Genomic DNA, 24,413 nt, shown 5'->3' with positions numbered 1-24,413 from the left:
AACTGGTGACCTGCCCAGAGGAGGCTGACCATGTCCTCTTCAGCCACTCAATGCCTGTGCACTGAACATGTGATGGCAGAGATGACAGCCACGCACAGACCCCACAGATTGGACTTTCTCTCCCTCAGGCAAGTCCATCAAAGTTTTGACAATACTATATGCAAAAATGCCAGCAATAAAACAGATCGGTTTGGCAGGTGGGTAGCAGGTTGATGACTCCACCCAGTAAGAGGCAGAAATGCATTCCTGCTGGAATTTTTACCTACTCTGGGCATGGGTTTGCCTTTGCTCCTTACCATCAAAATATTTCCTCCAATACCTAGTCTGTCTTTGTGCAGAAGCAACCTGATAGTTCTTCCCCTTGGACCTGGCCTTGTACATCTCCTCCTTTCTTCCCCAGTGCTTTTCTGCCCCTGCAGCATGAGGTGGACACTGGGGTCCGCTTAGCATTTATGAATTCATTGTTTACCATTTCCAGGGAATCAAGATTTACAGGGCCACCCCTGAGAAGTGGGAGACAGAATTCAAAGGATAAATATCTTTCAGTTTCTTCTGCTGTGAAGACAGCACAGTAAGTCCTCTATGTATGAATGAGCTCCATTCTGAGAGTGGGCTCTGAGAGCCCAATTTTTTGCTAAGTCCAACAAAGTTAGCCTAGGTACCCAACTAACACAATTGGTTATATATCACTGCTTTTAGGCTTGCTTCCAGATATCCTGGGCTTGAAATAAAGATAATGCACTTCTGTACTCTGTATAGTAAAGTACACAAAACACAACCACTTATACAGGGCGCATGCACGTGACAATGTGTGTGACGTGTGAACTAATTTACCTGATTGCACTTTGGAGCACATGTTCCCATCTTTGAAAGTTTGCAACGTGAAGGTTTGTATGTAGGGGACATACTGTACTGAGATGTATTTCTCAAAACACCTTGGGAGGACCAGAAAGGAACAGGACAAATTGAAAGAGTTGGAGGAACTTTATGAGTTGGTTACTTTTGACTGCATTGCAGAGTTTTACAATAAACATATGCGCACAGGTAGAAACCAGCTGGGTTTTAAGCAGAGATCAGAGATTAAAATAAGGACCTTACAACATGAAAGTTAACTGTCTTAGGTCCCAAGGAGGAAGAGATGTGACTGAACAGGATTCTCCAGTCATAAAAGGCCCAGTATTTCTGAGTCAAACAAATTGACTCAGCTATGCAGCAAAAATCAGATTAAGGGGATTACATTTTCACTCAAGTCCATTGTTTAGATTAGCTTAAATCACTACATTAGCGAGGCATGGGAGTGAGGAAGCAAGGTGATAGACAGACTTGGGAACTAATTCAAGAAAACACTTTTCTATTGTGGATACTGGCACATGGAACTGACAGAAAGCAAATAGATTAGAAACCAAACACATTTTTAAGAGATTATGTTGCCAAGGAAGCCACTACTGCACTTGCAAAGAATCTGTGGCTGTTCAAGGTTAAAACAACTCACAGTCTCTCAAACCTTGTGACCAGAATATGTTCCAGGAGAGCTCCTGTTCCCTAAGGAGGCAATCTTCCCCACAACCTACTTCAGATTTTGCCACGGAGGATGGTGGACAAGGAAGAAGCTTCCAGAGGCAAGATGGGAACCACAATGTGGCCTTTGAACGGGAGTTTTTATTGAGGTTATGCTGTCTCTGTTTTATATATATGTATAGTGTGTGTGTGTGTGTGCATGCGTGTGTGTGTGATTTGTGTTGGGGGGGATGGTAGTGAGTAACGACTCTTTCTGATTCTTGGGTCCTGTCTGCTCTATGCTTCTACAACATCTGGATTGCACATCACCCAAGATCCTGCTCTCTGAGTGACTGGCTGTGGCTAGATGAATGTTTGGGAAATGCTGGGTCATTTCCCTTGGATAAAAGGTAAGTGTGTTCCCTGTGTAGACAGAAGAGTGAAATAGACATTGGGTGAGTTGTTGACAGAGTCTTACTTGTCAACTAATAGGCACAGGTGCCTTTTCTTCTAACTCAAAGCTGTACCAGGGTTTCCCACCTCTCTCAGAGACAGCCGTGGCCACATGACTGAAGCGTGATCAACAGGATTCAGGTGGAGGCAATGTGCATGGCTTCCACCACCAAACCATAAAGTGCCCCTCTGTGGCTAGGTGAGCTTCTGCTTTCTGGCTTACCCTGCTTTCCAGCGGAGTGGAGAAGGCTTTGGAGTCCATTCTGATACAGAAAAACATGTTCAGAAGAGGCTGGTCCTCTAAAAGTAGGCTACTATACAGACATTAAAAAAAGAATAAAGCTGTCATACGTGTTCAGTTCAGTTCAGTTCAGTTGCTCAGTCGTGTCTGATTCTTTGTGACCCCATGAATCGCAGCACACCAGGCCTCCCTGTCCATCACCAACTCCCGAAGTTTACTCAAACTCATATCCATCAAGTCGGTGATGCCATCCAGCCATCTCATCCTCTGCCGTCCCCTTCTCCTCCTGCCATATGTGTATACATTTGCAAATGGGTCTATCATATATTTTTAAATTAGAAAGGAAACTGTCGATCAGGATGTATAGTTTGATTTCATTAAAAAAAATATATGTATGTATGTCAGGGAGAGGGAGGCATCAATTTAAGTGTCTACAAAAGGTTCAAGGTATGTGTGTATGTACATACATATTATAACATTATAAACAAAAAAAAGGCTGGAAAAAATGTACAACAAACTTGCAAACGTTGGATCTCTCTAGAGAATGGGATTTGGGGAAGAATTTAGCTTATTTTTCTTTCTATAATCTTCAAATTTTGTTAAGCTTGCCTCTCAGTTATGATGCTTTCCATTCCCTACTCAGATATTTGTCAAACAAACATAACAAATGGGAAGCTTTTCCCAACTGTCTTTTCTGGTCTACTCAATTCTTCCCATTTCAGATAAAGAGAATGGAACCAGAAGGGTTTTGGAAATCAGCTATAAAGGAAAGCAACTATTAAATCTACTAATAGGACTTAATAGATATAGGTAGTCTCCTTTATGTATTTGGTTTTTAAAAAATAATCCTTTAAAAAAAGGAAGCTGAGCCTTCTGGGATAGAATGGGGCTATTTTCAAATCTCTTCTAGAGACTGGTCTATAGTTGGCATAAAAAACAACTTTGCGGAAAAAAAAACAAAAAAAACAAAAAAAAAACAACTTTGCACCAGGGAATAAGAGAATATTCCTGACAGCATTCAGTATACACATATATGCATGGACTGATATGTCCACACATGGACATGGCCAGATGGTCAATACCAAAATCAGATAGATTATATTCTTTGCAGCCAAAGATGGAGAAGCTATAAATGGTCATCAAAAACAAGACTGGAAGCTGACTGTGGCTCAGATCATTAACTTCTTATGGCCAAGTTCAGATTTAAATTGAAGAAAGTAGGGAAAACCACTAGACCATTCAGGTATGACCTAAATCAAATCCCTTATGATTATACAGTGGAGGTGACAAATAGATTCAAGGGATTAGATCTGATAGAGTCCCTGAAGAACTATGGATGGAGATTCATGACATTGTACAGGAGACAGTGATCAAGACCATCCCCAAGAAAAAGAAATGCCAAAAGGCAAAATGCTTGTCTGGGCCTTACAAATAGCTGAGAAAAGAAGAGAAGCTAAAGGCAAAGGAGAAAAGGAAAGATACAAGCATCTGAATCCAGAGTTCCAAAGAATAGCAAGGAGAGATAAGAAAGCCTCCTTCAGTGATCAATGTAAAGAAATAGAGGAAAACAACAGAATGGGAAAGACTAGAGATCTCTTCAAGGAAATTAGTGATACCAAGGGAACATTTCATGCAAAGATGGGCTCAATAAAGGACAGAAATGGTATGGACCTAACAGAAGCTGAAGATATTAAGAAGAGGTGGCAAGAATACACAGAAAAACTATACAAAAAAGATCTTCATGACCCAGATAACCACGATGGTGTGATCACCTGCCTAGAGCCAGACATCCTGAAATGCGAAGTCAAGTGGGCTTAGGAAGCATCACAATAAACAAAGTTAGTGGAGGTGATGGAATTTCAGTTGAGCTATTTCAAATCCTAAAAGATGATGCTGTGAAAGTGCTGCACTCAATATGCCAGCAAATTTGGAAAAAGCAGTGGCCACAGGACTGGAAAAGGTCAGTTTTCATTCAATCCCAAAGAAAAACAATGCCAAAGAATGTTCAGACTACCATAAAATTGCACTCAACTCACATGCTAGCAAAGTAATGCTCAAAATTCTCAAAGCCAGGCTTCAATAGTACATGAACCATGAATTCCAGATGTCCAAGCTGGATTTAGAAAAGGCAGAGGAAGCAGAGATCAAATTGCCAACATCCGTTGGATCATTGAAAAAGCAAGAGAGTTCCAGAAAAACATCTACTTCTGCTTTATTGACTATACCAAAGCCTTTGTGTGGATCACAACAAACTCTGGAAAATTCTTAAAGAGATGGGAATACCAGACCACCTGACCTGCTTCCTGAGAAATCTGCATGCAGGTCAAGAAGCAATAGTTAGAGCTAGACATGGAACAATGGACTGGCTCCAAATCGGGAAAGGAGTACATCAAGGCTGTATATTATCACCCTGTTTATTTAACTTGTATGCAGAGTATATCATCTGGTGGCTTAGTGGCTCAGACAGTAAAGCATCGGTCTACAATGTGGGAGACCAGGGTTCGATCCCTGGGTGGGGAAGATCTCCTTGAGAAGGAAATGGCAACCCACTCCAGTACTCTTGCCCGGAAAATCCTATGGATGGAGGAGCCTGATAGGTTACAGTCCATGGTGTTGCAAAGAGTCGGACACAACTTCCTTATCAAGAAGCAATAGTTAGAACTGGACATGAAACAACGGACTGGTTCCAAATTGGGAAAGGAGTACATCAAGGCTGTATATTGTCACCCTGTTTATTTAACTTGTATTCAGAGTACATCATGAAAAACATTGGGCTAGATGAAGCACAAGCTGGAATAAAGATTGCTGTGAGAAATATCAATAACCTCAGATATGCAGATGACACCATTCTTATGGCAGAAAGTGAAGAGAAACTAAAGAACCTCTTGATGAAAGTGAAAGAGGTCAATGAAAAAGCTGGCTTAAAACTCAACATTCAAAAAATGAAGATCACAGCATCTGGTCCCATCAGATCAGATCAGATCAGTTGCTCAGTCATGTCCGACTCTTTGCGACTCCATGAATCTCAGCACGCCAGGCCTCCCTGTCCATCACCAACTCCCAGAGTTCACTCAGACTCACGTCCATCGAGTCAGTGATGCCATCCAGCCATCTCATCCTCTGCCGTCCCCTTCTCATCCTACCCCCAATCCCTCCCAGCATCAGGGTCTTATCCAATGAGTCAACTCTTCGCATGAGGTGGCCAAAGTACTGGAGTTTCAGCTTTAGCATCATTCCTTCCAAAGACCACCCAGGGCTGATCTCCTTCAGAATGGACTGGTTGGATCTCCTTGCAGTCCAAGGGACTCTCAAGAGTCTTCTCCAACACTACAGTTCAAAAGCATCAATTCTTCGGCGCTCAGCTTTCTTCACAGTCCAACTCTCACATCCATACATGACCACAGGAAAAAACATAGCCTTGACTAGACGAACCTTTGTTGGCAAAGTAATGTCTCTGCTTTTGAATATGCTATCTAGGTTGGTCATAACTTTCCTTCCAAGGAGTAAGCATCTTTTAATTCCATGGCTGCAGTCACCATCTGTAGTGATATTGGAGCCCATAAAAATAAAGTCTGACAGTGTTTCCACTGTTTCCCCATCTATTTCCCATGAAGTGATGGGACCGGATGCCATGATCTTCGTTTACTGAATGTTGAGCTTTAAGCCAACTTTTTCACTCTCCACTTTCACTTTCATCAAGAGGCTTTTTAGTTCCTCTTCACTTTCTGCCATAAGGGTGGTGTCATCTGCATATCTGAGGTTATTGAGATTTCTCCCAGCAATCTTGATTCCAGCTTGTGTTTCTTCCAGTCCAGCGTTTCTCATGATGTACTCTGCATATAAGTTAAATAAACAGGGTGACAATATACAGCCTTGACGTACTCCTTTTCCTATTTGGAACCAGCCTGTTGTTCCATGTGCAGTTCTAACTGTTGCTTCCTGACCTGCATACAAATTTCTCAAGAGGCAGATCAGGTGGTCTGGTATTTCCATCTCTTTCAGAATTTTCCACAGTTTATTGCGATCCACACAGTCCCATCACTTCATGGCAAATAGATGGGGAAACAATGGAAACAGTAACAGACTTTCTTTTATTGGGCTTCAAAATCACTGTGGATGGTGATTGCAGCCATGAAATTGAAAGATGCTTTCTCCTTGGAAGAAAAGCTATGACCAAATAAGATAGCATATTAAAAAGGGGAGACATTACTTTGCTAAGAAAAGTCTGTCTAGTCAGGCTATGGCTTTTCCATTAGTCATATATGGATGTGACAGTTGGACTATAAAGAAAGCTGAGCACCAAAGAATTGATGCTTCTGAGATGTGGTATTGGAGAAGACTCTTGAGAGTCCCTTGGCCTGCAAGGAGAACGAACCAGTCCATCCTAAAGGAAATCAGTCCTGAAAATTCAAAGGAAAGACTGATGGTGAAACTGAAACTCCAATACTTTGGCCACCTGATGTGAAGAACTGACTCACTGGAAAAGACCCTGATCCTGGGAAAGATTGAAGGTGGGAGTAGAAGGGGATGACAGAGGGTTTGATGGTTGGGTGGCATCACTGACTCAATGTACATGAGTTTGAGTAAACTCTGCGAGTTGGTGATGGACAGGAAGATCTGGTTGCTGCAGTCCATGGGGTTGCAAAGAGTTGGACATGAAGGAGCAACTGAACTAAATACACATACAGAAAATTTTACTGATCATAAGCTCTTGTGGTAGGCTGAAGCTATCTTTCACCTATCAGCCTGGTACTACTTAACATTCACTACTTCACATACTTTTGGAACAACAGGGAAGCCTGGCATGCATGCAGTCCATGGGGTTGCAAATGGTCGGACACGACTGAGTGACTGAACTGACCTGAGCTGTGGACATTATTTTTCCAGTAACAGGAAGAAATCAGTGATCTCTTAACTCTTTTCATTTTTTCAGTCCTCTCTGTCTTTACTAATTTCTCTTTCTTCCATTTCTCTCTTCCCTCTATCAGCTCTAACTGCCACAGTTTGTTCTGGGTTGCAAGATGCCAGAGGGGAGTGAGTCTGTAGATGCAGAAGTTTGCAAGTAAGTGCAAGTTGGTGGCTGTTGTAACCAGTGCCAGCAGGAGGCTCGTTGCCCAAATGTGGTCCTGCAGGCAGGTACTGAGGTGTGCTCTTTAGCAACTTCTCAAAGCTCAGATTTGAGACCAAAAAGTAGAGGTTCTGCCTCAGAGGGCTACGGGGCAGCCTGAATGGACTCAAGCTCTAATTGTCCTCATGGTTTTCCCTGCAGGACAGCACTATGGGATGGAGTCAACCAGACAACATTAGGGTCCCACGCCCACCGCAACCTATGATGGAAGTCCAGCCCCCATCTTACCCCTCAGTTTCCTTCATCTCCCAAGTGAAACTGCAGAAATAATAGTGTCTAGTTCTTGGAATAATTAAAGTTAGGTGAGAAATGTGACCCCAAACAAGCACTGATTCTAGCAACTGTCTCATTATTTGTAATCATTATAAGGTTCTGACTTGGATACATCGATGTCGGTGACTTCTGCATTAATTAGTTTCAAGCAAATGCTTTTCAAACTTTTGAGAGCAACACATTAGTGAGTCATGAAGTCAATTTAGTAGATAATCAGCATTGAAAAAAAGTGGGATAGAATAATAATTTTGAAAAAACAGAAGACACTGCATATAAATATCTAACGTAAACTGTGTTGCTCACTGTGCCCTGAGGTCAAGTGAATTTGAAACAAGACTTGAAGCAAAACAAATATAACAAATGGAAAATTTTTCCCGACTGTCCTCTCTGTTCCATTCATTCTGCCCCTTTCAGATAAAGAAAACAGAACCCGAGGGTTTTTGGAAACCAGCTGTATTGAGAGCAGTTTTTATTTTAAAGAGTGATACAATGTCTGAACTAATATTTATTTTTTTATTTCTTTAATTTTATAATGGAACATAGTTGATTAACAATGATGTGTTACTCGCAAGTGTATTTTGATAATGCATGAGCCTGCTGGGCTGATATAAAAACTCAGAGGCAGTGGTTAGAAAGAGTTCATTCAAAAATCTCCATGTGCTACCACTTCCCAGGCATATGGGGCAAAGGATGGAGGCTTGTTAGGACTAACCAGGCCAAGGGTTCCATTTGTGTTTTTGTCTGAATCTTTTTCTATAGTTTAAGTACCCAGAACTATGACAGGTGGCCAGAAGGCCTTCATGGTTCCTTTACTTCTATAAACCTGTCACTTAAAATTCTGACTTTAAGTAATGCTTGAGGAGAAAACCTCATCATGTTTAGTCTTCCGAAGTGAGTGAAGAAATGAGAAATCATTTTGAATTCTCATGTTTGTAAAACATTATAGAGTTTGTCAACGTTTATGGATTTCTGTGTCCATTTCCACTGTCTCTTCATGAATATATTCAATGTATGTATATATAGCTTTGTATTGGTAGCCAAATACAATGAAAGCAAAACATAATACTAATTAAAAACACATGGGAAAACCAGGCTTGGAAGCAGAATTAGGTTGCTTGAACTGGTATTTGAAATTTATGCCCAAGGAACTGGTTTATCACTAACTTGTAGGATATACATTTTTTCCCCCTGGTATCATTTAATATGGAGAAACCACTTATAAATAATCATGATAGTGTAATTGTATATGTTACTGTTGGTTTAGGTTATTTTATTTGGTATTTCCTTTTGTAATATTAGGAGCCATTCATTATAAATACCTTTAGTTCCAACAGAATTAGCCACCTAATATTAATCAGAGAAAAAGATTATTTAGAAAATATGACTCAACATAGATCATGGGGTAATTTTCCTCTTTGCATCATGATTTTGATTGAAATATATCTGTAGTGCTAATTATAGAAATTGTAGGAATCCCACAGAGAGCTTTGTTGGAATCAAAACCATACACTCTGAGTTGTATGTCTATTAGCTAATGCATAGCAGATCACCATTTTGATTAAATTGGCTAATGTGTATCTCTGTAGTATCTTTAAAGAAAGATAGAAAAGAATAAAATATCTGTATCTGTTTGTAGTTAGATAAGTACTCTTGCCTGGGAAATCCCATGGACAGAGGAGCCCGGTAGGCTACAGTCCATGGGGTCGCTAGGACTCGGACACGACTGAGCAACTTCACTTTCACTTTTCACTTTCATGCATTGGAGAAGGAAATGGCAATCCACTCCAGTGTTCTTGCCTGGAGAATCCTAGGGACAGAGGAGCCTGGTGGGCTGCAGTCTATGGGGTCGCACAGAGTCAGACACAACTGACGTGACTTAGCAGCAGCAGCAGCATAGACATATGTATCATAGATACAGCATAGATCTGTATCTATATAAATTTGCATAAATATCATGATAGTTTCATTGTATATGGTCTTTTTTGCAGTGGTAAATGTCTATTATTCTCTCCTAAACTTTTGGTACTTGTGGGTTTGGAGGTTACAAATAGTGATCTAGGGGCTGAGACTGTTTTGGGATTCGAATATAGTTGCATGGGTTAAGCCTGAAGGTGGATGATGGAGAGGTCCTGAATTAGCGTGTGATCACATTGTTAGATTTCTTCCTAGGAGACTCATAGCCAAATTCCTTTCAACCACTTGTTCCCTCTGAGACCCTAGACAAATTATCGAAATTCCTAAATCTGAATGGATCAGCCCTGGGATTTCTTTGGAGGGAATGATGCTGAAGCTGAAACTCCAGTACTTTGGCCACCTCATGCGAAGAGTTGACTCATTGGAAAAGACTCTGATACTGGGAGGGATTGGGGGCAGGAGGAGAAGGGGACGACAGAGGATGAGATGGCTGGATGGCATCACTGACTCGATGGACGTGAGACTGAGTGAAATCCGGGAGTTGGTGATGGACAGGGAGGCCTGGCATGCTGCGATGCATGGGGTCGCAAAGAGTCGGACATGACTGAACGACTGAACTGAACTGAACTGAAATCTGAATGGAGTAAATAATAACTTTAGAAAATGTGTTTCCCATCCCCTCATTACAGGTAGATTAACAGACATATTAAAGACCAAGGGGAGGTAACTAAATCCAAGGGTAAATATGTTTCACTTAGATTGGGACAGCCATACAGTAGATTACTAACTATCCCTGGTGAATCCAACTTTGAATATAAACATACTCATACACACCCTTCTCACAATAACTGTGAACTCAATCATGTGACTTGCTTTGTCCAATGGGGCATTAGAAAATATAGCAGAAGCAGACACTTGATAAATACTTGTTTACTGGGGAATAACTGCTAGGGATGTTGCTATGATCATGAAAGATACAGGGTTTACTGCTGCAGAGGTCACGTGAAGGAGAACTCAGCCAACTGTGCTTGCTAACCACAACCCGAACCCTTGGTCTCACCACCAGATGACTGTAGCCACCCAAGCAATACCAACAGAAGAACCACCTAAGTGAGTAAAGCCCAATGAGAAGAATTGTGATCAAATTATTATTTCAAGTTTTGGGTTGGTTTGTTATTTCTAATAGATACCCGATATCTTCAGTTATCTGGTAGGATAAATGTTTTAGGCTGTTGTTATTGAAACCAATAAATGATACCTAGGAGTGAACAATCATACAAATTAAAAACATGCACCACTTGCAGATAAATGAGTTAAAATAGCATGTGCACATAGCATAATCAGAAAACAGATTTAAAAACTGAATAGCAAACATAGAGTTGTCTTTGTGAACAAATTTTCCATGTTAGATTACTACTTCGTGGTGTATACAGAAAATCAATATATGTTACATTGCCTTCTCCATATGTGACATATATATATATATATAACTTACTGAAACATGATTTTCTGTGGAGCATATGCTGGAAAGTCTTGCACAAGGATTCTTCACTTTGGGTGATGGTCCTACAGGCGCACTGCACTTGAAGGACCGTCCCAAGGGTACCAATGTAGGCCGCTTTGCAGTCATCAGTTCCAGAGCAAGTGAGGTCTTGCTTGCTTAAGGTACCAATGCATGTCTCATCCTCATGGCACTTTCTCATCACATGCTGCCAGCACTTTGCCTGGAATATTCTATAGCGCCTCCTGGAAAGAGTCAGGAAATGGAATGAGTCTCTGAATATCATTAGTTCACACTAACATGTAGTGATATCTCACCTGTCAAAGAAAGAAAGAAAGAAAGAAAGTGAAGTCGCTCAGCCGCGTCCGACTCTGTGACTCCATGGACCATGGCCTACCAGGCTCCTCCATGCATGGGATTTTCCACACACGAGTACTGGAGTGGGGTGCCATCTTCTCCAGGGGATCTTCCCAACCCAAGGATCCTGCATTGCAGGCAGACGCTTTACCCTCTGAGCCAGCTAACATAAAACAAAATGCCTTCTGGGTGCTTCTAAACATAGCTGGAAACTAAGTTTGTATATTCAAACATCCTAATAGAGACTGTGGAAGAAAAATTAGAGAAATCTTGTGAATTATTTTCCTTTCGTGATGAAAGACAGAGGCTAAGCTTAGGATTCCCTGGATGACTCTTCCTTCCTTACTAATTTTATTTCAGTGGGTGATGATTTGCAGTACGAACTACTTGGGAGATTTATTAGCAATAATTTTTGAAGCAGAATGTGGTTTTGAGACTATATTTGACCATTACCTCCCACCAAGTGATCTCAGAAAAGACTCCTGACTTTTCATGAGAGTTCTCCCATAGGATGCGAGGTCTGTGCTCTTTCTCAATGTTTCTAAGCAGACTAATTAGAATTAACATTAATGCTCTGGGGTTCTCTGGCAGCATGAGCTAATTTAAAGCAAAACATGAGTTTATTTGATGGCTGAGATAATCTGCTAGAACCACATCCATTCATAACTTTTCTGACTACATATTTCATTCTTGCTGTCTTAATCTTGAATAGAAGTCTGGATAATGTACAATAATTTCATATTTTAAACTTTCACAGTAAGAAGATATCTACTCAGTGGAACCAAAGATATTAATCTTTGTCTTTAATATTTATCACCTATAATTACTTTTTCCTTTTCTTGAATAAATCACTATAAAATATGCATGCAAAGCCTCTGAGTATATGTCATTTGTCCTGACTTTACTTGCTTTCATGATGTTCAGTTCAGTTGCTCAGTTGTGTCCGACTCTTTGCGACCCCATGAATTGCAACACGCCAGGCCTCCCTGTCCATCACCATCTCCCCGAGTTCACTCAAACTCATGTCCATTGAGTTAGTGATGCCATCCAGCCATCTCATCCTCTGTTGTCTCCTTCTCCTCCTGCCCCCAATCCCTCGCAGCTTTAGGGTCTTTTCCGAAGAGTCAACTCTTCACATGAAGTGGCCAAAGTATTGGAGTTTCAGATTTAGCATCATTCCTTCCAAAGACCACCCAGGGCTGATCTCCTTCAGAATGGACTGGTTGGATCTCCTTGCAGTCCAAGGGACTCTCAAGAGTCTTCTCCAGCACCACAGTTCAAAAGCATCAATTCTTTGGTGCTCAGCTTTCTTCACAGTCCAACTCTCACATCCATACATGACCACTGGATGTTACTCTGCTTAAATCCATAAATCACATCATTTTCAATAATCTTGTATTTTAAGTCATCTTAAAGGAATCAGCTTTTAAATACAATGGTAAAAGTAATAATATTTACATTTTTATTTAAGAAAATATTGCAAATATTTGAGCATATAATTCTGAATCCAGAAGAACAAGAATGTTCCTTTAATGCAATTAAGAATTGTATATAAAATGCCATCTAAATGTAAGCACTGGAAGTATTGATTGTCATTTATGAGGTTGACAGGTGCCATTTATTCTTTCTTAAATGTATGTTTTATAAAGTTTAAGTTACATTATTTATGTCTTCATAAAAGTTAATTCATTCAAAAATGTTTTGAAATTTTGAAAAACTGACTGAAGGATATTTAATTAAAAATAAAAATGTAACACCAGTCAGAATGGCTGCGATCCAAAAGTCTACAAGTAATAAATGCTGGAGAGGGTGTGGAGAAAAGGGAACCCTCTTACACTGTTGGTGGGAATGCAAACTAGTACAGCCACTATGGAGAACAGTGTGGAGATTCCTTAAAAAACTGGAAATAGAACTGCCTTATGATCCAGCAATCCCACTGCTGGGTGTACACACTGAGGAAACCAGAAGGGAAAGAGACACATGTACCCCAATGTTCATCGCAGCACTGTTTATAATAGCCAGGACATGGAAGCAACCTAGGTGTCCATCAGCAGATGAATGGATAAGAAAGCTGTGGTACATATACACAATGGAGTATTACTCAGCCATTAAAAAGAATACATTTGAATCAGTTCTAATGAGGTGGATGAAACTGGAGCCTATTATACAGAGTGAAGTAAGCCAGAAAGAAAAACATCAATACAGTATACTAACGCATATATATGGAATTTAGAAAGATGGTAACAATAACCCTGTGTATGAGACAGCAAAAGAGACACTAATGTATAGAACAGTCTTATGGACTCTGTGAGAGAGGGAGAGGGTGGGAAGATTTGGGAGAATGGCATTGAAACATGTAAAATATCATGTATGAAACGAGTTGCCAGTCCAGGTTCGATGCACGATACTGGATGCTTGGGGCTGGTGCACTGGGATGACCCAGAGGGATGGAATGGGGAGGGAGGAGGGAGGAGGGTTCAGGATGGGGAACACATGTATACCTGTGGCGGATTCATTTCGATATTTGGCAAAACTAATACAATTATGTAAAGTTTAAAAATAAAATAAAATAAAAAAAAACTGCATTAAGGACTACAATTCAAATAAAACTCCGTTTTCCATTTAATTCAACATTTGTTTAAGAACTATGTCTAAGATGGCGTTAAGTGTACAGGAATGTATGTTTTTTTCTGTTTTGAAAAAATTTATAGCAATAAAGTCAGAAAAAGAAAAAAAATGTAATAAAACCTTTTTGGTATACTCAATTATCTAAATCATTTAAAAAATAAATGTGACAAATTTTTTATATTATAGGAATTGTGCTCTATGTTTGAAATGCTTTGATGTGTAACTGTTTCATTATCCTTATTTTCTAGATATTCTTCAGTTTCTTATACTGGTTTTTTTTTTTTTTTGTATTTTCCTTTTATTTATTATTTTTTTAAATTTTATTTTATTTTTAAACTTTACATAATTGTATTAGTTTTGCCAAATATCAAAATGAATCCGCCACAGGTATACATGTGTTGGAACCTTAACTATCTAAGAGAGTAATTTTTAAAATAGAGTTGATCATTTTGTTTTAGTTTTGCTATAAATTTCTCATTACATCATAAGCCATAAGAGAATGTGGTCTGTGTGATTTCTGCATATAGAATGTATTACATTTACTTTTATGGCCTAATATATAGTCAAACTTTGTGAATATTCTCTGGCAGTTAAACATGTTTATAGTGAAGTTTTGTTTCTAAAAATGTAGGTAACATTTCTTCTAAGCAAACATTTTTTTTCACTACTTTCTGGAGCTTATACATATGAAAAAACATAATTTCCTATAAATCCCTAAACACTTATAATTGACAAAATATAATCTCACTTTCCAGTGTATATATCTGTATTGAGCAAAATTAATTGAAAAAAAAAATAGTATTTATATCACCTTCTTTGGCCTTTTCAAATAGAGGAGTTTTAAGACCTGTCACAAATTGAGGATTCTTGTACAGGGACATAAGTTGTATTTTAAAACCTAACTGTTCTGCTTTGCTCCAGATATAAGCACTTTTGCAGGAAAGATATATGATAAAGTCTTAACACTCTCACTGAAGAAGTTGTTTTTCATTGGGAGTTTTTTTTTCCATCTGAATTACATTAACGATAATTTAATAAAAATACTGGAAATCTCCCTAAGGCAAAATCTGCTTGAGCAAATGACAGAATTTGTCTTTTCATCTTGACAACTAATATTGTGTAATATTTCCATCTCCTCTATAAAGTATTCATTAAGAGACTATTTGCACATGGTGAAAAGAAATAGAAGACACACAGTCCTTAATCCCTGAATTAATATATAAAAGATAGAAATTACATAAAAAGAGACATGTATCTGTATATTAAAACATTATACACATTAAGTACAAGATACTTTAAAATGGAGGGAAATGAGGTGACATTTTAAAAATTAATTAATTTATTTTAATCGGAAGCTAATTACTTTACAATATTGTAGTGGTTTTTGCCATACATTGACATGAATCAGCCAGGGGTGTACGTGTGTCCATCATGTTCTAGACCCTACACTATGCACTTTGGAGAGGTCATGAAATCCAGGATTCCTTGTAGAGGAAAAGTATCAACTCTGTACCAGTTAATCTGAGAAAATGTTGATGCCAAGGTGAGGTGCATATGCAAGAGTGTATGTTTCAGAATCCATCACAGAGCTTCTCAAAGGTCTATAGCAGCAGACTCCATCACTCTCATTAAAATATTTTATTTTATAGGGAAGCTCAGTTATGTCATGCTTAGAAAATTGAGTACAAATCACTCCAAGATAATAAGATAGAATATTCAGTGCCTTGGCACTGGAATCAGGTAAAGCTGGGTACCCACCATAGAGACATCTGGCATTTTTACATGGATTACTTAAAAAAAAAAGTGTTCCCTGGCTGGTTAAAATGTTATTTGGTTTCACTGTTAGTGTAGATAGATGTATGATAGACAGTAATATTCTATGAGAATATTAGTGTAAGCAAACATTTTTAACATTTTCCTTGATTGTATGTGATACCATTATTTTATTACACCTAAAATCACTTTTTGGCAATTAAGTTATTGTTTTCATTAAATGCATTTTATTTTTTTATTTATTTTTTGTCATTGAGCTTAAGACTAATTCCAAACACATTAGGGGAATTAAAAGGTGCAAAAAGTCTGCATCTTTGAATCAATGAAATACAATAGTTCACTTAATAAGAATTTTGAGCTTTAAATTAGTTTGAAAAATGTAAACTGCATTATAAAAATAGTTTTTGCTATTAATTTTAGTATTATCTGAAGAGAAATAATTAGTAAACTTTAACTGATAAACATCTACAGGAAAAGATCCTCAAACAAAACTTTCTTAAGAATTTTGGCATTCTCTATGGTAAGTTGAAGGAAAAAAAAAAAGCATTTTGCTGAGATCTTCACCCTTTATCTTACAGAATGTGCATTATGAGGAAGTAGTTGTCTTTTTTGACAAATATTTGCAAGACCTGGAGTTACTTTGTAAGCTGGAATGACTGACAGTGAAGGTGTGAGGAGAGTTAAAGTTGAAGGAAAGCACTTTACCAAGAACCAGCCCTTTAGGAAATGACGTCATTAAATCTCATTTTTCACTGGTTCAAGCAGGTGACAAAAGTGACAAATTTCTCCTTGAGCTATCACACTGAGCCCCTCCTCCACACTAAATGTTTACTTTGATCTTTAAATGAATTCATTATATATGGAGTTTTATTCATTTGAAGACAATTAAACAATACTGTCCCTGATAGGAAGTACTGGGCAAGCAAACTAGTATAAATTATCTTGGGATGATTATCCTGGGAAGCAGAAGATTCATCCCATAATTATACAACTGAATGATGGTTTTTAAAGGAAGCTCCTTTAATGTGGTAACACCAATGTTACAGATAGTTTTGATTTTATTCTTTCCTCCATCTTCTTACTCATTTCCAAAGAGGCCCGCTTCACTGTGGCTTTCTTACCACACCAAACATCATTTGCCTTGACTTTTTAAGGAAATGTGTTTATCGAAGACCACAGTGAGGAAAAGAGAAAGTCAGGGTGTTGGATTCAATTTATGATTCCCAGGAGGAGTTACCTGCAAAGGTAAAGTCTAGATTTCACTAGCAGCCGGAGTGGAAATTTTAATAAGTTGGGCAGATCATTCACACCTCTGCTCAAAATCCCTCAACATCGCTCTGCTTTCTCAAAGTAAATCCTATCTCCTGTTCCTCTCCACCTTGTACATGCTCTCCTCCTTGCATGAGAGCCTGCCACGTTCATTTCTTCCCTGGCACTGGCTCATCCTTTTGTCTGGTATCTCTTATTTCTGAAACTCACTGAGTGAAGCTCATTTTCTCGCTTCTTCAACTCCCGTAAAATGTCTCTCCTGGGGCCCTCCCACTGACACTGCAATTCTTTTATTCTTTCTGCCTTTCACATTCCCCTTATTGCACATGCATATGTGTGTGCTTGTGAATCTCCAGAGTACTCATCCTCATACAATATAAGAATGTTAGTCACTCAGCCGTGTCCAACTCTTTGTGACCCCATGAATTTCCCACCAGGCTCCTCTGTCCATGGAATTCTCCAGGCAAGAAAACTGGAGTGGGTAGCCATTCTCTTTTCCAGAGCAGCTCCCTGACCCAAGGATTGAACTGAGATCTCCTGCATTGCAGGCACATTCTTTACCATCTTAGGCACCAGGGAAGCCCATTTACAACTGCGTGAAAAATACACACTTTTCCTATTTATTTTCTATCTACACCTACTGAATACATTCCACAGGGCAAGCATTTTGTATCTTGTAACCAGATGCGTAAAATAGTACTAGATGGCTGGTAACTGCTTTTTGAATAAACAAGTAAATGACTAACATTACTGCCCTGAGAATCCAGGGTGAGAGGTTGGGAAGCGGGGAAGGGGTGCATTACCGACCTTACGACACATGTGTGTGAGGGAATCCGAACTTTAGCTGCTTCCTCAACTCCATCCCCAAACACAAAAGATTTATTGTGAAGTTTGAAGAGTCACCTCATCAGAATCCTGAGAGGTTATCAGCCTTATATAATCATACTCCCAAAGCCAATAATAAAACTGACACATAAACCAGGTCTATTAAGCAATTCATGAGTCTCACTTGAATCTGTAATTTTATTAATAATGCTATTTCATGATTACCCAATCCTGACATAATGATTTTTTTTCAATTTCCAAAACATATTATGCGTTTGAGTCTCCAAAAGAATACTACACATGTCCCAGAGATTCAAAACTACGAATTGTCTGGCTTTGTTTACGTCATGTTGGATGACGGTGGGAACTCTAGCTGATGGAATGAGATCAAGTGTTGGAGCTGAAGTGTAACAAATAAGGTGCAAAATCGGAAAGCAGGGTACGCGTGTTTTTACTCACCTGCATAATTCATCATCTTGGCAGCTGTGAATTACATCGAGGCAGGTGGGGGTTGGAACTCTGTTCACTGCACATGGCCTGCTGTGGAGTGCTTCTCTGGACTGTTGACAAGGCTCATCAGCGGGAGCACAGTCACAGAAAGCCAACATCTGGGCAATGTTAAATGGCGTATTTTGATAGAAGAAGCGGATGGCTGCTTGGCAGTGTTTCACATCACACAGCTTTCCATCCGCTGAGCAAGCTTTCAGGTAAAGGGCCAGCTGGGCATTGCAGAGTGCATCCCCAATGCAAACCTCTGCCACTTCCAGGCAGGACTGAACCCCTCTGCCTCCTAGAAGGAAGGATATGTCCAGGTTGTGGGAAAGTAAACAGAGAGCTGTGCATACAGAATCTGCATAACACCATGAGAAATCCGTGAGCAAAATATAACAATGTGCCCATACATTGCTTTTGGCAAGTAGTCCTGTTTATTTTGTTTACTTTTTTTTTCAGAGTTGGAATAAACTTACTGGTCCTCAGCAGTGGGCTACTTGAACCATCTTTCATCTATACTGGACATGTATTATGATCCAGAAGTGGTGGGGAGTGTATAGGACCAAAACTGAACTGTAGGAAAAAAATCCTTGAGCCCAAGTTTATCACATGCAAACAATACATCTTTAGAAATTGGATTTGAATCTAGCTGATGGTGTGTTCAGTGGCTCAAATCAAAATGATCCTTGTTCTATTGAACTTTTTATTTGAAGGAGAAATAGTGACTCAAGTTTCCATGTAGCTATTCCAACGTGTAAAAATGTTCACATTTTGGATCTAGTCTTTGTTTTTAATTGTAAGTATTTCTCCCCATAACTGTAAATAAATGATAGATAAGCAAAATAGATGCTTTGAAATATTAGTGGAAGAAATGCAATGATTTGTTGCATCTTCTAGTATTAGAACAGTTAAAGTTCACATGACTCATTTTGTAATGACATATCTTGAAGAAGCCTAGTAACTACATTTTAAGTTATATTGTCCAGTATTCACAATGCAAATCAAAATGACTATTTATAAACATTACCGTGATAGGAAAGAGTAGTTAGATTCCACTTGTATTTATTATCCTCTTTTATGTTATCTAGAAGGAAAAGAAAGAGACTATTTTATTAGTGAACAATTTTCTAAATTTAATAGGAGAATGTAGACAACATTTGTCAATGTGTACTCCAGTAAAAATACATATAAGCTCATGTAACCCTTATTTAACCTTGGTACACAGAATTAGTGAGGTACAGATGAAGAAAAATAAACCACTGTAACATCATTCAAGTCAGTTAAACAGCTCTGCTCTGAGTATTCAGTTACTCGAAAATTTAAACAAATGCTAATGACTAGGCCATGTGCAGAGAAGTAAACAGAGAGTCTGTCTGGGGAGAAAGAACAGAAGAAATATTGTCTGAACCAAAAAAGCTCTCCCCAGTAAGGTCTTAATTAGATTGAAAGGCAATTTAAAGACTATTTCCACCTCTGACTATCTTAGCTTCCCAGAGTTTTTAGGAATTATAATTATAGAATTGGAGAGGTTGATGACCATTTAATTCTAAAAATCTTTCATTCAGGAAGCATTGGTCAAGTTCCCACTATGTACCAGTGCCATATTGAAGACAAATTTTCAGTCCCTGTTGTCAAGACTTATATAGGAAATGGAGAAATAAAAATGAAATCAAAATAAAATAGAAGTAACAGACATAGGCATAAAGTGATAGGGGAAGACTATGATCAGATTTTTATTTTAAAATGAAAATTCATTTTTTGCTGCTGGCTGTTGATTAAGATATTGGCTTCCATTACAGGTTATTGATTAGGAGATTGATTTCTGCTATGGCATGTGTCTCTTGATTCAACTTGTCCCGACTTGAGCTGTCTGTCCAAGCTCCCTGCCTGCCCATCTATGCACATATATGATGGTACAATCATAAAACAATTCTTTTTACCCCCAAGGGTGTCAGACTTTCCAGACTCTTTGCATTGTTCCATCTGTTCTCATCATACATGGTTTTCATTTCTCTACTGGTTACGTCTCAGCTAAAGAATCACTGTCTCTTTAGGAACCCACCTTCCTATGTTTCAGAGAAGTTCCTTCTTCTGTTCCATATTGAATGAAATCCCAATAAGCAAATTTCTAAGAATCTTATAGCTTTTTTAACAGATACAAAAGTCTAGGCTAGCTAGACTTTCTATGATAGGTTAATAGCTGTGCTTTGGCACTGTTTAGTATGACTGTGCCACTGTTTAAAACATATTTGAGAAACTATCATTAAAATATAAATAAACACTGAATTCACTTATTGTTATGAACTAAATTTTGTTTGCTTCCAAGATTCATAAGTTGAAGCCCTAAATCCTGATATAACTGTATTGGGAGATGGTGTCTCTAGGGAAGTAATTAAGATGAAATGATGTCCTAAATGTAGGGCCCTGATCTGGTAGGATTAGTGTTCTCATAAAAAGAGACATTAGCAAATTTCCTCACTCTTCCCTGGCCACATGTATATCCCATGGGAATGTCCTGTAAGGACCTGGCAAGAAACCAAGAAATTTGCAAGCCAGAAAGAGAGCTCTCACCAGAAACTGACCCTGCTGGACTTTGATCTGGAACTTCCAGTCTCCAGAATGATGAGGAAACAAATTTCTGTTGTTCAAGCCACCCAAACTCTGGTATTTTACTAGGGCAGCCCAAGTGGACTAATCCACTCAAAATACTAGCAGTTCTTACAAAAACAATTATTTTATCATGGAGAAACAAATTCTATCTTGGATCCATATTATTTTATGTAATATAAGTAATGCATTGTAATAAATTGTTTGCACATTAAATTCTAATTTCATATAGTGCACACATAGGTATATTCACATTTTTTTCTGGAGAATATTTTATTTTATTTATTTATTTTTTGCTTTTTATTTTTTATTTTTTTAAATTTTATTTTATTTTTAAACTTTACATAACTGTATTAGTTTTGCCAAATATCAAAAACTGTAGCTTAATTGCTGAAAAGGAGCTAAAGAGCAGTATGTCATGGGAACACAGAGAAGCATGGGCCCACCAGAACTGCATCTCTGTTGTATGATCATACATATCAAATAAAGCACAGTGTTTATATATACCACATCTTTATCCATTCATCTGTTGATGGACATTTAGCTTTCTTACATGTCCTGGCTATTGTAAATGGTGCTGCAATGAACACTGGAGTGCATGTGTCTTTTTGAACTATGGTTTTCTCAGGGTATATGCCCAGAAGTGGGATTTTTGTCATATGGTAGCTCTATTTTTAGTTTCTTAAGGAGCCTCCATACTGTTCTTCATTGTGATTGTACATATATACAATGGAATATTACTCAGCCATTAAAAAAGATAAAAATTGGGCCATCTGTAGAAATGTGGATGGACTAGAGTCTGTCATGTAGAGTGAAGTAAAGTGGAAAGAGAAACATAAATATTGCGTATTAACGCATATATGTGGACTCTAGAAAAATGGTACAGATGAACCCATTTTTCAAGGTAGGAATAGAGACACAGACATAGAGAACAGTTATGTGGACATGGAGCAAAGAGGATAAATGGAGAGATTGGGATTGATGTGTGTGCATTGACATGTGTGAAATAGATGGCTGGCGGGAAGCTGCTACGTAGCTTGGGGGGCTTAGCTTGGTGTTCTGTGGTGACCTAGAGGGATGGGATGGGGTTGATAGGTGCGAGAGAGGTCCAAGAGGGAAGGGAGATACACACACACACACACACACACACGTGATTGATTTCATTGTACAGCAGAAACTAACAGACCATTGTAAAGCAACTATACTGTAATTTAAAAACACAGTGTTCCCTCTTCTTGATCCACTAATATTGAAATATATGCAGACTCTGCTATCTTCTCACCCTTCTACTTCTCTAGTCCAAGAAACCATGCATTTCTATGTTGACCTCATCTACTGCCATGATCCCATTTGCCATCCACCAGTGAATGACCTCCTGATTTATACCTGCTGCACAGATCTCATTTCTATGTGTCATGCAAAGCATTTTAGGCTTCAGTTCCATACTGAGAACTGTCTATTTGATATCTCCACTTGGGTATCTAATAAACATTTCATACTTACCACATCCCAGACTGACTCCTGACCTCTCCTCTGTCCCACTCCCAAAGCCTCTTCTTCCTACAGTTTTTCTGTTAGTCAATGAAAATAATGGCAACCACATCCTTTCTAATTACTCAGGACAAAAGCCTTGGAATAAATATTGATTCTCTTATGTTGTTGCAGCCCCATGTGATCCACTCATATCAAGCATACTAAGAATCTGACAGCTGTCCACACTGTTCCAAGACCCATCATCTTTTTGCTGCATCATTATATAAACTTCCTAATCAGTCTTCCTACTTGGGCATTTGCTTCTCTTCAGTCAATTGTCAACACAAAATCCAGAGTTTTTCTCTTAAAGATATACCTCAGACCATGACACTACTCTGGCTCAAACCCCTCAATGGTTTCCTGGATCACTTAGAGTAAGAGCCAAAGATTTTGAAATGACCTACAAAGCCCTTCACCATCCTGCCCCTATTTTATTTCTGGTCTCATCTCCTGCATCTCATCCTCTGCTCTCTCACCTCTACCCCTAGTGTCATCTTTGCTCTTCGTCAAGATCATTCCCAGCTCACCTTGAGCTATTTCTGCTTCCCAAAGTTCTCTTTCCCCAAATACCCACATGACTCATCCCTTGCCTCTTTCTATCTTTACTAAAACATTAATTTCTTCAGAACAACTTCCTGGCCATCTTATTAAAATTAAAAACCACCCACTCAGACTTCCTTTTCCCCCTATCTGTATTATTTTCCTCCTTAGCATTCATACTGTTTATTTTTATTTTTTAATTTAATTTATTTTTTATATTTTATTGGAGTACAGTTAATTTACAATGTTGTATTTGTTTCAGGTGTACAGCAAACTGATTCAGTTATACATTTACACATAGTCATTCTTTTTCAGGTTCTTCTTCCACATAGATTATTACAGAATTTTGGGTAGAGTTTCCTGTGCTACACAGTAGGTCCTTGTTGGTTACTTATTTTATATATAGTAGTGTGTGTTTATGTTAATCCCAAGCTCCTAATTTATGGCCCCATCCCACCATATTTCCCCTTTGGTAGCACTCATTCTGTCATACTATTTAAAATATACCCTCCAAATCTTTTATCTTAATAGGATCTTACTGATGCTTTTGAACTGTGGTGTTGGAGAAGACTCTTGAGAGTCCCAAGGAGGTCCAACCAGTCCATCCTAAAGGAGATCAGTCCTGGGTGTTCACTGGAAGGACTGATGTTGGAGCTAAAACTCCAATACTGTGGCCATCTGATGGGAAGAGCTGACTCATTTGAAAAGACCCTGATGCTGGGAAAGATTGAGGGCAAGAGGAGAAGGGGACAACAGAGGATGAGATGGTTGGATGGCATCACCGACTTGATGGACATGAGTTTGGGTGGGCTCTGGGAGTTGGTGATGGACAGGGAGGCCTGGCGTGCTACAGTCCATGGGGTTGCAAAGAGTCAGACATGACTGAGCGACTGAACGAAACTGAACTGAACAGCCTACTACTAAGATCCCCGCTTTGGTGATCTTGGTACTCACTTCCGCAACTGCTGGTCTTTGTCCAGCAGTGCCCCATCCAAAGGAAGTTGCCACACCCAGAGGGACAGACTTTTCCAGGGGACAGCTCCTATGTAAGGACTAGTCCATTTGAGGGGCTCAAAGAGGCAGCATCTCTAAAGGGCCATTCCAGGGCTAAACTTCTTGTGGAGTCAACTCAGTTTGCTGTGGTCATTGCCTTGCATTTCAATTTGCCCCACCCCTTAATCCTGCTTTTCCCACTTCATCCTAGATTTTGTTCCTGAGCCCCCAGCCTAATACTATTTTGTATGCAAACTTCTGTCTCAATGTCTATTTCCAAAGAAACTAACCGAGACACTCCTCAGTGAAGAGTATAAGGTCCTAGAGAACAATGATTTGTGTGTGTGTGTGTGATTTTTGTTTGCTTTGTTAACTGTTTTTTCCCCAGG

General features: G+C 38.9%; 1 protein-coding gene across 1 annotated transcript in view; it reads right to left on the bottom strand.

The window, feature by feature from the left end:
- The window catches only part of GFRAL (GDNF family receptor alpha like), a 71,766-nt gene that overhangs the window by 32,281 nt on the left and 15,072 nt on the right, over positions 1-24,413 (bottom strand). Inside the window, exons 4-6 of the mRNA XM_055574707.1 lie at positions 19,379-19,435; positions 18,319-18,649; positions 11,002-11,252 (exon numbers count right to left, since the gene is read on the bottom strand). Of these exons, the coding sequence (XP_055430682.1) occupies positions 11,002-11,252; positions 18,319-18,649; positions 19,379-19,435 (639 nt within the window). The remainder of the gene's footprint in view (positions 1-11,001; positions 11,253-18,318; positions 18,650-19,378; positions 19,436-24,413) is intronic.

Source organism: Bubalus kerabau, chromosome 3 (assembly GCF_029407905.1).
Source record: "Bubalus kerabau isolate K-KA32 ecotype Philippines breed swamp buffalo chromosome 3, PCC_UOA_SB_1v2, whole genome shotgun sequence".
Classification (NCBI taxonomy): domain Eukaryota; kingdom Metazoa; phylum Chordata; class Mammalia; order Artiodactyla; family Bovidae; genus Bubalus; species Bubalus kerabau.
This window is presented reverse-complemented; position numbering and strand designations above follow the sequence as displayed.